This window comes from Manduca sexta, chromosome 20 (assembly GCF_014839805.1).
Source record: "Manduca sexta isolate Smith_Timp_Sample1 chromosome 20, JHU_Msex_v1.0, whole genome shotgun sequence".
NCBI lineage: Eukaryota > Metazoa > Arthropoda > Insecta > Lepidoptera > Sphingidae > Manduca > Manduca sexta.
Window position 1 is genome coordinate 5468277 of NC_051134.1, and position 11929 is coordinate 5480205.

An 11929-nucleotide genomic window follows, 5' to 3' on the forward strand; every position below is an offset into this window, starting at 1 on the left:
ACTTGATGAATGTATTTTAGGAAACTTACTGATTACTAAAAAGTTGTTGCAGAAAAACAACCAATTAATCGTTGTCAATACTAATTGGGGGAGGTAATTTGGGTATGGGATCAGCTTAGCCGATTGTCTACCGCCAACTACACTAAGTTTATTTAGTTTAGCTCGCATAGTTGAGCCAGTGTTTCATATATATTTCCTGGTGATTGGTCTCTCATATGTGAGAGTCCGCCTGGGTAGGTACCACCGCAATGTCTAGTTTTGCCGCCAAGCAGCAGTGTGTAGACACTGTTGTGTTCCGGTTTGAAGCACATAGTAGCCAGTGTAACGTCGTCTTCTTTATACCAGCAGGAAGAGACCACGTCTACTGCGGTGCATTTTTCGAGTTTGAACCGCTGCACCGTAATAACGTCGTCAAGCCGTGCATAGTGGCATGTTGTGATGTCGTATCGTGAATGTTTACATTATTCGTCGTAGATGTCCACGACACGACGTCGTATCGTGTTTATGTGTATGAGCTCTTAGCCGGTGCCACATTCATTTGTTATCAAAGTATCGACGCCGCCAATCCGCGCATCGTAGCGCGTTGCTGTGTCAAGTGAATTTTGGCATTGCTCGTCGTGGATTTCCGCCATGCGACGTCGCATCGCTAAGCGACACCGCGTCGTAGGACGGCGTGATTTCGCGTCGTTTCACGCTACGACATCGTATCGCGGAACTCTACGACAAGCAACGTAAAAATTCACGACCCGATATCGCAACATGTCATGATGCATGGTACGTCGTTGTGGAAACTAATGGTGCACTCCTTCACCGGTATCGTGTTTATTTCTTATTGAAAGATGGCATACGACATTGAGTTCATCAATTAATAAGGTCTCATACAAATAAACACGATACGCAGTCGCGTCGTAGTACGGCGAGACGTCGTATCCTTTTATGGGTAAGAGCTCTTAGAGCCCGAAGATCTATTATACACTGTCGACTAGCGCTGGCAAGTAGGTCGACGGTGACTATGACTTTCTATACTCTTTAGCATTTCTTTACTTTTATTTTCTCTTTAAAATTAGTATTGCTACTATTGGTAACTTTTTCGATAGCCATTCCGCACGAGTGCACAAGAAATACTACGCTCGGCTTAGTCTCGTGTTCCTGGTTGTCTATGCTTTGGTCGCTGGACGACAGAATCGCTGGCGAGCAGTCCACAGTGCATAATAGCCGTAATGCCTTCATCTTTGTTAATTTTATTTTTAGTGATAGCGCCGCACAATACGTAATGTGAGTCTGTCTACATCATGATTCATGAATAGGCAAGGATAAAGATGATGTATTTTTTAATTTAAAATAATGAGGCTTACTAACAATTAATTTTATTTTAATGAATATCAATATCACAATATTCTGAAACCGAATAACAAGAAATATCTAATTAGATTTGTCGATACAATCTAGACCAGGGTTAAATTAGTTGTTGACAGCAGGGACACAATGCCACGCACAGCCCCAGCGGCAGCATTTAGAAGAGTCAGGGCAGTTGTAGTCGAATTTGCATGTGTTCGTGCAAGTTGATATGATACCAACATCAGAGGGGCATTCGCCAGCTTTCACTCCTGAAACAAAAATAGTAATCAAATATGGAACACGTCCTCCATCTGCATTTATTAACATTGAGCTAAATGGTCATGCAATCCACACTATATTTGAGATTACAGATACAGATTCTGGATGTTGTCAGATTAACAATCTCTCGTAGATCCTGAGACCAAAAAGACGTTAACAGTCTTACTTATAAAAATTTCGCAAAGCTATGCTTAGTTAAAACAAAAATTTGCTGTAAGTCGAAATCCGCCATCTTGCCTCTTAATAAGGTTTAAACTTGAAACCGGTGATGTTTTTGACAGCTATTTAAGCAATTATTAACCACCTCTTAACGCTAAAATAATATATATATGTAAGACTGTTCATCTCTATGCCACGCGTTATTTTGACTGTGCGACAAGCATGTAACCGTAACGATTCGGTAGTATGCTTTAATAAAAATATCAACTTACTGCTACCTTGACCGTCATCGCTAGGCATGGATGCTGACAGCGCAACGAGGAATGAAGCTGCAAAAAACAATGAATAAATAGGACAATAAAGACGGGAACAGGAAAAAGAAGATAAATATATAATACGGGAGACAATGCACGTAACAATAGGAGGATAACGCGGTGCGGACATCGCCAATGGGGATGATATAGCTCTTAGCCTAGCTAACGTAAATATAACTATAAAAGCAACCACGGGCTGGCAGGCTATTTTTGGTAATCAATCTCAAAATAGCCTGTCTATTGTTTTAATAAACAAACGTCAAGGACCCTACCTTACCTACCAACCGTTCATTAGCTACCTACAACATTATGACTACCCGTAGAAGAGAAAACTCGGAGGTTACGTTTTGTTATGAATTATACATAATATTTTTCTTATTTGAGCTAATGCACGGCACCATTAAATTTAAGAAAAGGGATTTAACCTTGGAGAGGCATAAAAGAAGTAAGAAGAAAGATAAGAAGGAAATCAGTTAATAAGAAATAAAAGACCAACATAAGTGACAGGTATGTAGATATTTCTATTACTTCGTAATGGAAATTTTATTAATATAGTTTACAAAAGTTAGTAATTGGCAAAAAATTGCTACAATTCTTTTTTAAAAAAATTCTTACCGAGGAAGAAGAAGACAAAGAAACGAGACATGTTTGTAACTGATGAGTCTCGTTCGACTTTACAGAAGAAAATATAAAAAATAATAATAAAATTCGCACTTAAATACTAATTCCTTATTTATTTTGTCAACATCTGTTTGTCTGTTTATACTGGCAATTGTATAAATACTTTTTTTTTATTTTCGCGGAGAAAGTGACTTATGACTACCGCTTAGCAACAGAGGCAAGCGGCTATGTTGGGTATACAATACATTAGGACCCGAAGTTGAGCAACCCCGAAAAGTGACCATCAAGTCGAGACCCTAACACTATACACAGCCTACGCACATTATACCAACTAAAAATCTGCGATGGCAATCTCTGACGGAAGTGTCTTAGTTGTCGTCCACAACTGCCCCTGCCCGAGGTCGCCTAGAGCGGCCCGCCTCCTGGTCTGGAGAGGCTCAAAAGTCCTCGCGTAATGAACGACGTCTTTGGCGTCAACTACATGACACGTGGCGACACTAAAGTAATCTAACGGCAGACACCCAACTGCCGCCCCACCGCGATCCTTCGATGTCCCCTATCAATCGCCTCTTACGACATCCAAGGGATACCGTGGTGAAATTCTGCAAACTCCCCCAATCCATAGGACGAACTTGTAGTAATCGTACTAATATTGATACCTTATATCAGTGCCTCGCTATAAATTTTGAGGACTGCGGATTTAGTTACCTATTTCAGTTCTTTGAATAATAGAGATCCCTCAAAATTAGAAAATTCTGTCTCCGATACAAAAATACCTGAACAAGGACAAAAAATGTTTTCGATGATGAATATAATTCTTTAGCAGCTGTGACCTTTTAAAAATGTAATAAGAATAAAATAAGTTTACTGAACGTCAATAATCGAAGAAAGTTGATAAATAATCGTTTTAATTTTCACACCTGTACAAATACGAGTAAAACGCGATCAACTTTTCCTTAAACAATGTTCATAAAAGATTCATATTTTAGTTTATATATTTCATATTTTATATAAAACTATTTTAAGAATTTAAACATATAATGGAAATAGGCGACTTAAATAATTTGTGTGTGAATTATTTTTCTCAGATTCCATAAATTCGAGGTCCGCTTTTTCTTACAGTCAAACAATGTTAAAATTATAACAACAAGCTAGATGTCTATCTCGCCGTCCATTCATTTAAAAAAATACAATTAGTTTGACTTCATACAAATAATTCCCGTTTTTATAAAAGTTTCTAGACCAGGCCGTTTTGAACACCAAATCAGCTTTCTTCAAATTCTAAAAGCATTTCCATGAAACGAAAACAGTTGTGTTTCCTCTCCACAGATGGCGGCACGAGCGTTCTACATCGCGATATATTTGATCGCGTCCGAGAATCTAAATAGAAATATATTTCATACAGCAGGCAAGACTACAACTATAGTCCATTGAAAAGTTACATTTGGGGTTGCGTTTTTTAGAGGACACAATTTTATTTTTTTGAAGTGGAGGGGGAGTCAGTGTAAAGCTAAAACCAAGTTTGTGGGGTCGCCACCCTTGTCCCACGGCCGCCATCTTGAAAATAGGGTTTTTTTTTTAATCTTTATTTATTTCGGGGTTTTTATCCAGCTAGGATATGCCAACCTAGGGGTTGAAATGCTTTTTACGATGTATGTCTTAAACTATTTATCTGACATAAAAAATATAAACATTTTTTGTTGCAAATTAAATTCTCTACAACTTTGGTCCAGTAACTTTTTGTCGTAGAACAATAAATAAAAAAGTTATAAGCGAAAATGTTAAGAAATTCAATATCAAGCAATGTCCATTGCAATCTCATCAGAACGTGTGTTTATAAGTTTCATAATACTTTTTTTTGTACTCTCATTACGTACAACACAAACCCGCGGTTGTCGGCTTGTACGCGAATTACTTGGATCCTGAATCGCTTTGGCACAGATGAAGCAATTGTTCAACAAAATCAAAGTCTGGCTCCGGAGCTTCTGAAACTGACGATAAACTAATGGAGCTGCTGCTGCGACGCCGAACAACATTATCGGTTCGATTGTCCACGTAATAACCATAACACGCAATATGTACAGTAACTTCCGAAACAGTTCGTAAAAAACTGTTTTTGAGAACAATTGCTTCATCTGTGCCAAAGCGATTCAGGATCCAAGTAATTCGCGTACAAGCCGACAACCACGGGTTTGTGTTGTACGTAATGAGAGTACAAAAAGTATTATGAACCTTATAAACACACGTTCTGATGACGTTGCAATGTACATTGCTTAACATTGAATTTTTTAACATTTTCGCTTATACCTTTTTTATTTATAGTTCTACGACAAAAAGTTACTGGACCAAAGTTGTAGAGAATTTAATTTGCAACAAAAACTGTTTATATTTTTTTTTTGTCAGATAAATAGTTTAAGAGATACATCGTAAAAACCATTTCAACCCCTATTTTCAAGATGGCGGCCGTGGGACAAGCGTGGCGACCCCACAAACTTGGTTTTAGCTTTACACTGACCCCCCCTACACTTCAAAAAAATTGCGTCCTCTAAAAAACGCAAGGTAAGGCCTAAAATATGTAACATTTCAATGGACTACTATTATTTTCTTTTCTTTCTTTCAATATATCTTCTGTGACAGCAGGATGAGTGGGATGGTTGTGTTGGTTTTAACATCCTTATGAACCAACGTCATCGCTCAAACGTATAGTAGTGGACGTTCCTAGCTTTAAGCAAGACAGCGTATTTTAGCTCGATGTTTAATTCGATGAGAGAATGAGTAGGTGGGTTGATAGGTTAATCACTAACGTACTAGTAACTTCTATTTTCCTCGTCAAACAATAGTCACCTATTGTGTATAGTACCAGACTATATAAACATTAGTGAACTGGTTTACGTTTAACTTTACAACGGTCCGAAACAGTAGATTCGCCAACGCCTTTCTTTGCCGCGCTATTAGCCTTTGGAATAATTTGCCCGCTTATAGGGGGCAGAGAGCTTCCTATAATCTTGACTCTTTCGCCGTAGCGTGAAGAAACAGCTAAGTAAGCCGGCATGATTGTATCTAACAGCACGAGATAACCTTTTATTGCTATTTGATACTCTAACTGGATGGCAATGCACTATCCATCAGGTGCAGTGCATAAACATGCGTCACGAAAAATGCTTCTGGCATTAAATCGCCCTATATACTTCTCTGCTTATAAATAAAAAATAAATACAGATTTTGGAGCATAGACTAATGCATACTGCATTATAATATGTGATTACGTTAGTGCCCATCTCACTAATATATACAGCAAATATGATTACAGATTAGATTTATAAAAGCATCTAAAATATTATGAAATCTAAATAATATTGATTGCTCGTTGCGTTTATTTTGTGTCAGTATTTAGTAAAATTTGACAGTGTCTGTGCGACGCCTTAAACGTTGTTTTTCTTGCGATAGATATATGAAAAGATGCCAGCAATTTGAAGTGGTAGATTAGATTTATAAAAGCAACTAATATATTAAAACTCAATCGTGTTGATATCTCGTAGCATTCGTTTAGTATCAGTCTCAGGAGTCAAAAGTTGTCGCCGCGACGCCTTAACCTTTGTTTTTTATTTTTAAAGTGGTAGCGCCGCGCAATCCATAATGTATGTCTGTCTACATCATGATTTATAAATAGGTTAGGATAAAGATTATATTTTTTTTAATATATAATATTAACAAGACGTAATGATAACTAATTTTATTTTAATTAATATCAATATCAAAATATTCTGAAACCGAATAACAACAAGAAAAATCTATTTAGATTTGTCGACACAATCTCGAGCAGGGTTCAATTAGTTCAAACAGCAGGGACACATTTCCGCCCACAGCCCCAGGCACAGCATTTAGAAGAGCCAGGGCACTCGTTGTCGCCCAAGCACGCTGATTCATCCACCACACAAGTTGATATGACATCATTAGTAGGGCACTGGCCAAGTTTTACACCTGAAACAAAAATAGTAATCAAATATGGAACACGTCCTCCATCTGCATTTATTAAAATCAAAACAAATGTTCGTGCAATCCACACTATATTTGTATTGATTCTAAATGTTGGCAGATTTAAGTGCCAACTAAAAATCAAGGCATCTCTTGGTGCACAGTCCATACTCGATACATACTGCTTCGTGTCGACTGTTCCCCTTGACCATGGGCGGGACAGCCCAGGAGTCACGACTTGAAAATGATATTCAAGGGATGCAGTTGTATACTTTAATTAAAAAATCAACTTACTGCTAGCCTGAATGTCACTGTCAGGCATGGATGCTGACAGCGCAACGAGGAATGAAGCTGCAAAAAAAACAATTTATAAATAAGACAACGGACACGGGAACAGGAAAATAAAGAAAAATATATAATACGGGAGACAATACAGGAGGTAAACGTGGTGCGGTACTCGCCAGTGGGGATGATATAGCTCCTAATCTAGCTAACGTACTGAATATATAATTAAACAATCCTGCACGGGCTGGCAGGTGAGGGGAGAAATAAAACTATTTTTCATAAACGAAAGTCAAGGACGCATCACAATTCTCACCCGTAAGGACCATGTAGACCCTAACCAAGCTAGCCTAGCCTTTCACTAGCTACCTACATGATGACTATCCGTTAAAGAGGAAACTTGGGGCTTTCTGTTTTTTATCAATTATTCATAATATATTTTGTCATAGTAGTTATAGAAGCGGATGCACACACGTCACCGTTACATTTAAGAGAAGGAATTTTACCCTGCAGAAACATAAAAAAAATCAAGACAAAATATATAAAATAAAAGAAAATTATATAGCATAGTATGGAAATCTTGATGAATGTAGTTTATGAAATTTAATGATTGCCAAAAAGTTGCTACAAAAAAAATACAAAAATACTTGCCGAGGAAGAACATGACAAAAAAACGAGACATGTTTGTAACTGGTGAGTCTCCTTCGACTTTAGAGAAGAATATATTGAAAGATAAAATTTTCTTGCGCTTAAATACCATTTTCTTATTTACTTTGTCAACATCTGTTCGGCTCTTTGTACTGTCTTTTGACTTTGTTGTTTTCTTTGTTTTCACGGAACAAGTGTGCTTTTGACTACCTTTTAACCGAGGAAGGAGTCTTAACGGTTATATTGAGTTCGCAGTAACTTACAATCAGAAATCGAGCCGCCCGGAAAGATGGTAAACGTTTGGCGACTATCTGACATCAGTCCGTAACACTATGTTCACTCTACGAACGGCACACCAACAAAAATCCATGATGGCCATCTTCGCCACAACAGGCACGGCCGCGGGCTACCTCGGACGGAAGTGTCTAAGTTGTCGTCCACAACGGCCCCGGCACGATGCCGTCTAGAGCGCCCCATCTCCTGATGCGCGGAGGCTTTTAATCCCTCGCGCACCTAAAGACGTCTGAGGCGTCAATGGCAGCTTAAGACCTACCTTCAACGCTGCCGTCCAAACTGGGGTGACATTAATGTAATGGCAGACAGCAGTCCGCTCCCGACCCTTCCATGGCCTCCATCAATCGCCTCTTACGACAGGCAGGGGATGTAATATCATCATTGAACATACTATGCCACTGCTGAGCACGGGCTTCCTCTTCTACTGAGGGGGATTAGTCCTTTAGATTAGGTTTTAGTCCACCACACTGTCCTAGTGTTGGTAGACTACACGCACATTTAACAATTCATATAAAGAATATCTCAGATATGCAGGTTTTCTCACGATGTTTTCCTTTACCGTTAGAGTCAGTGATCATTCACAAAGAATACACACATCATTTTTAGAAAAGACGAAGGTGCATGCCCTTGAACTTTGAACCTGCGGACATTAGTCTCGGCAGTCGGTTCCACAACTACCAACTAGGCTACCGCCGCTTTAGGCAAGGGATACCGTGGTGGAATTCTCCAAACTCCCTTAATCCATTGGGGGACTTGCACTAACACTGGAAGATACTTTATGTCTCTGCCTCGCTATAAAATTTGCGGACTGCGGATTTAGTTAACTATTTCAGTTGTTCGAATAATGTCAGAAATCCCTCAAAATTGGAAAATAATGACACTTATAAAACCTAATTAAAACTGTTAGTCGAAACCGATACGAATATACCTATAAAAGGAAAAAAAAAAACAAGTTTTCGGTGATGAACATACTTCTATAGCAGCTGTGACGTTTTAAAAATGTTACAAGAATTTAATAAATTTACTAAAAGTCAATAAATGAAGAAAGTCGATAAATAATCGTTTTTATGTTTGAACCTGACCAAATAAAACACTTCTGTGCCTTTTCCTTTTATGAGTTCTTAGTATTCCACGTTTAACTTGTCTTTAAACAATGTTCATCAAAATTTCATATATCTTTAATAAGAAAACTATGTAAAGAAATTTAATGTAAAGGAAATAGGCGATTTGAACAATTTGTGTGTGAATTATTGTTCACAGATTCCACAAATTTAAGGTCCGCTTTTTCTTATTCATCAATTTTAAAATAGCAAAAAAAAGAGCGTTTGAAAGTAAAATTAAAGCCTTTTCATTCGTCTATTCATCTCTGGTTTGTGGTTAGATGCACATTTGTCGCCATTTATCAAATAATTTTACTTTATATAAATAATTCCTATATTGATAAAAGTTTCAAGTTTTCAGCCCCTTTTTGCAGACCAACTCGACTTATTTTGAATTCTAAAAGCATTTCCATAAAGCAAAAACAGTTATGTTTCCTCCTCACAGATGGCGGCACGAGCGATTTACAGGCGATGTAGTATGGTCGTGCCCTCGAATCTAATTTACTATAAGTGTAATAGTTGTTTATTGCTAATCACAATCAAATTGTCAAGGATCTCATATTTTTGGAAGCGCTCGTTTTCTCAGAGCGTTTACTAGACATAAGTAACTCTTATAACTATCATTTTTTAACTGCAATACATCTTCTGTCACTGCGGGATGAGTGGGATGGTTGTCTTGATTTTATCATCCATATCATCGCATCACGAAAAATGCCTCTGGCATTAAATCCGCCTGTTTACTTCTTTGTATATAAAGTGTATAAATACACATTGTGAAGCACAGAGTTATAATTTCATTATATGTGATTTCATTGGTGCCCATCTCACCAATATTTAAAGCAAAGATGGACTATAAAGGAAAAAGAGAATTTACACACTGTAATGTGTAATGTGTTTTTTACCAATGCGGAAAAAAAATCCCACGAAACTCATTATATGACGTAAGAAAGGAAAGGACAATAATCATTAGACAACTCGTGAAACGTTAATTGATAAAACAATTATTACAAAAATAATATCAGATTATCATTGGAATCCACATCTTGATCAAATAAGTGATAATTATTTTAGCGTATTTTCATGCAGTAATTATGTATAACTTCTCTGAAAACATGCCAGCACTTTGAAGCGGTAGATTAGATTTGTAAAAGCAACTAATATATTAAAACTAAATCATGATGATATCTCGTTGCGTTAGTTTTGTGATGAGAGTTTTGTGTCAGTGTTTAGTACATGTTGACAGTGTCTGTGCGACGCCTTAAACTTTGTTTATCTTATTTTTAAAGTGGTAGCGCCGCGCAATTCATAATTTATGTCTGTCTACATCATGTTTCATGAAAAGGTCAGGATAAACATGATAATGTTATACTTTCAATTTAAAATAATAACAAAGCATAATGAAAATTAATTTGTATTTTAATGAATATCAAAATATTCTGAAACCAAAACAACAAGCAAAATCTATTTAGATTTGTTGACACAAACTCGACCAGGGTTCAATTAATTCAAACAGCAGCGACACATTTCCGCCCACAGCCCCAGGAGCAGCATTTAGAGGAGTCAGGGCATTCGCTGTCGCTGAAGCACGCTGATTCATCCATCATACAAATTGATATGACATCATTAGGAGGGCACTGGCCAGCTTTCACGCCTGAAACAAAAATAGTAATCAAATATGGAATCCGTCTCCCATCTGCATTTATTAAAATAAAAAAAAATGTTCGTGCAGTCCACAATATATCTGTACAGACTCTAGATGTTGTCAGATTTAATTGCAAATTAAAAATCAAGCGATCTCTCGGTGCACAGTCCATACTCGATACATACTGCTTCCAGTGTCGACTGTGCCCCTTGATCATGGCTGGGACAGCCCAGGAGTCTCGACTTGAAAATGATATTCAAGGGATGCAGTTGTATACTTTAATTAAAAAATCAACTTACTGCTAGCCTGAATGTCACTGTCAGGCATGGATGCTGACAGCGCAACGAGGAATGAAGCTGCAAAAAAAAAACAATTTATAAATAAGACAACGGACACGGGAACATGAAAATAAAGAAAAATATATAATACGGGAGACAATACAGGAGGTAAACGTGGTGCGGTACTCGCCAGTGGGGATGATATAGCTCCTAATCTAGCTAACGTACTGAATATATAATTAAACAATCTTGCACGGGCTGGCAGGGGAGGGGAGAAATAGAACTATTTTTAATAATTTAATAAACTAAAGTCAAGGACGCATCACAATTCTCAACTGTAAGGACCATGTAGACCCTAACCAAGCTAGCCTAGCCTTTCACTAGCTACCTAAATGATGACTACCCGATAAAGAGGAAACTTGGGGCTTACTGTTTTTTATCAATTATTCATAATATATTTTGTCACAATACTTATGTAAGCGCATGTACACACGTTACCGTTAAGTTTAAGAGAAGGAATTTTACCCTGCAGAGACATAAAAAAAATTAAAGACAAAATATGTAAATAAAAAAATATATGGGAATCTTGATGAATGTAGTTTATGAAATTTACTGATTGCTAAAAAGTTGCTCCAAAAGAAATATAAAAATACTTACCGAGGAAGAACATGACAAAGAAACGAGACATGTTTGTAACTGGTGAGTCTCCTTCGACTTAGAGAAGAATATGTAGAAAAATAAAATGTTCTTGCGCTTAAATACCATTTTCTTATTTACTTTGTCAACATCTGTTCGACTCTTTGTACTGTCACTTGTGCTAATACTTTGTTGTTTTTTTTTGTTTTCGCGGAAAAATTGTGCTTTTGACTACCTTTTAACCGAGGAAGGAGTCTTAACGGTTATATTGAGTTTGCAGTAACTTACGATCAGAAATCGAGCCGCCCGGAAAGATGGTAAACGTCTGGCGACCATCTGACGTCAGTCCGTAACACTATGTTC

The 11929-nt window shown here is 37.4% G+C and overlaps 2 protein-coding genes across 6 annotated transcripts; both read right to left on the minus strand.

Moving 5' to 3' along the window:
- Positions 1–1351: 1351 nt before the first annotated feature.
- On the minus strand, positions 1352–2777 carry LOC115443521 (waprin-Lio1-like). Of its 3 annotated transcripts, none has more exons than XM_037440721.1 (3): positions 2706–2777; positions 2049–2105; positions 1352–1607 (listed from the first exon to the last, which is right to left on the minus strand). In XM_037440721.1, the coding sequence occupies exons 1-3, from the start codon at positions 2734–2736 to the stop codon at positions 1462–1464; spliced, it is 234 nt and encodes a 77-aa protein (XP_037296618.1). In that variant the 5' UTR covers positions 2737–2777; the 3' UTR covers positions 1352–1461. The 3 variants fall into 3 exon arrangements, with proteins under 3 accessions (XP_037296618.1, XP_037296621.1, XP_037296619.1); XM_037440724.1 differs by having other exon boundaries at positions 2055–2105; positions 2706–2771; XM_037440722.1 differs by having other exon boundaries at positions 2052–2105; positions 2706–2771.
- A 3652-nt stretch (positions 2778–6429) lies between these two features.
- Positions 6430–11693, minus strand: LOC115443520 (WAP four-disulfide core domain protein 5). 3 transcript variants are annotated; one of them, XM_037440816.1, is made up of 3 exons: positions 11588–11634; positions 6981–7037; positions 6430–6692 (listed from the first exon to the last, which is right to left on the minus strand). In XM_037440816.1, exons 1-3 carry the CDS (start codon positions 11616–11618, stop codon positions 6547–6549), a joined length of 234 nt encoding a protein of 77 aa, XP_037296713.1. In that variant the 5' UTR covers positions 11619–11634; the 3' UTR covers positions 6430–6546. The 3 variants fall into 3 exon arrangements, with proteins under 3 accessions (XP_037296713.1, XP_030024819.2, XP_030024798.2); XM_030168959.2 differs by lacking the exon at positions 11588–11634 and adding an exon at positions 7620–7709; XM_030168938.2 differs by lacking the exons at positions 6430–6692; positions 6981–7037 and adding exons at positions 10406–10661; positions 10952–11008 and having other exon boundaries at positions 11588–11693.
- Positions 11694–11929: the final 236 nt, after the last annotated feature.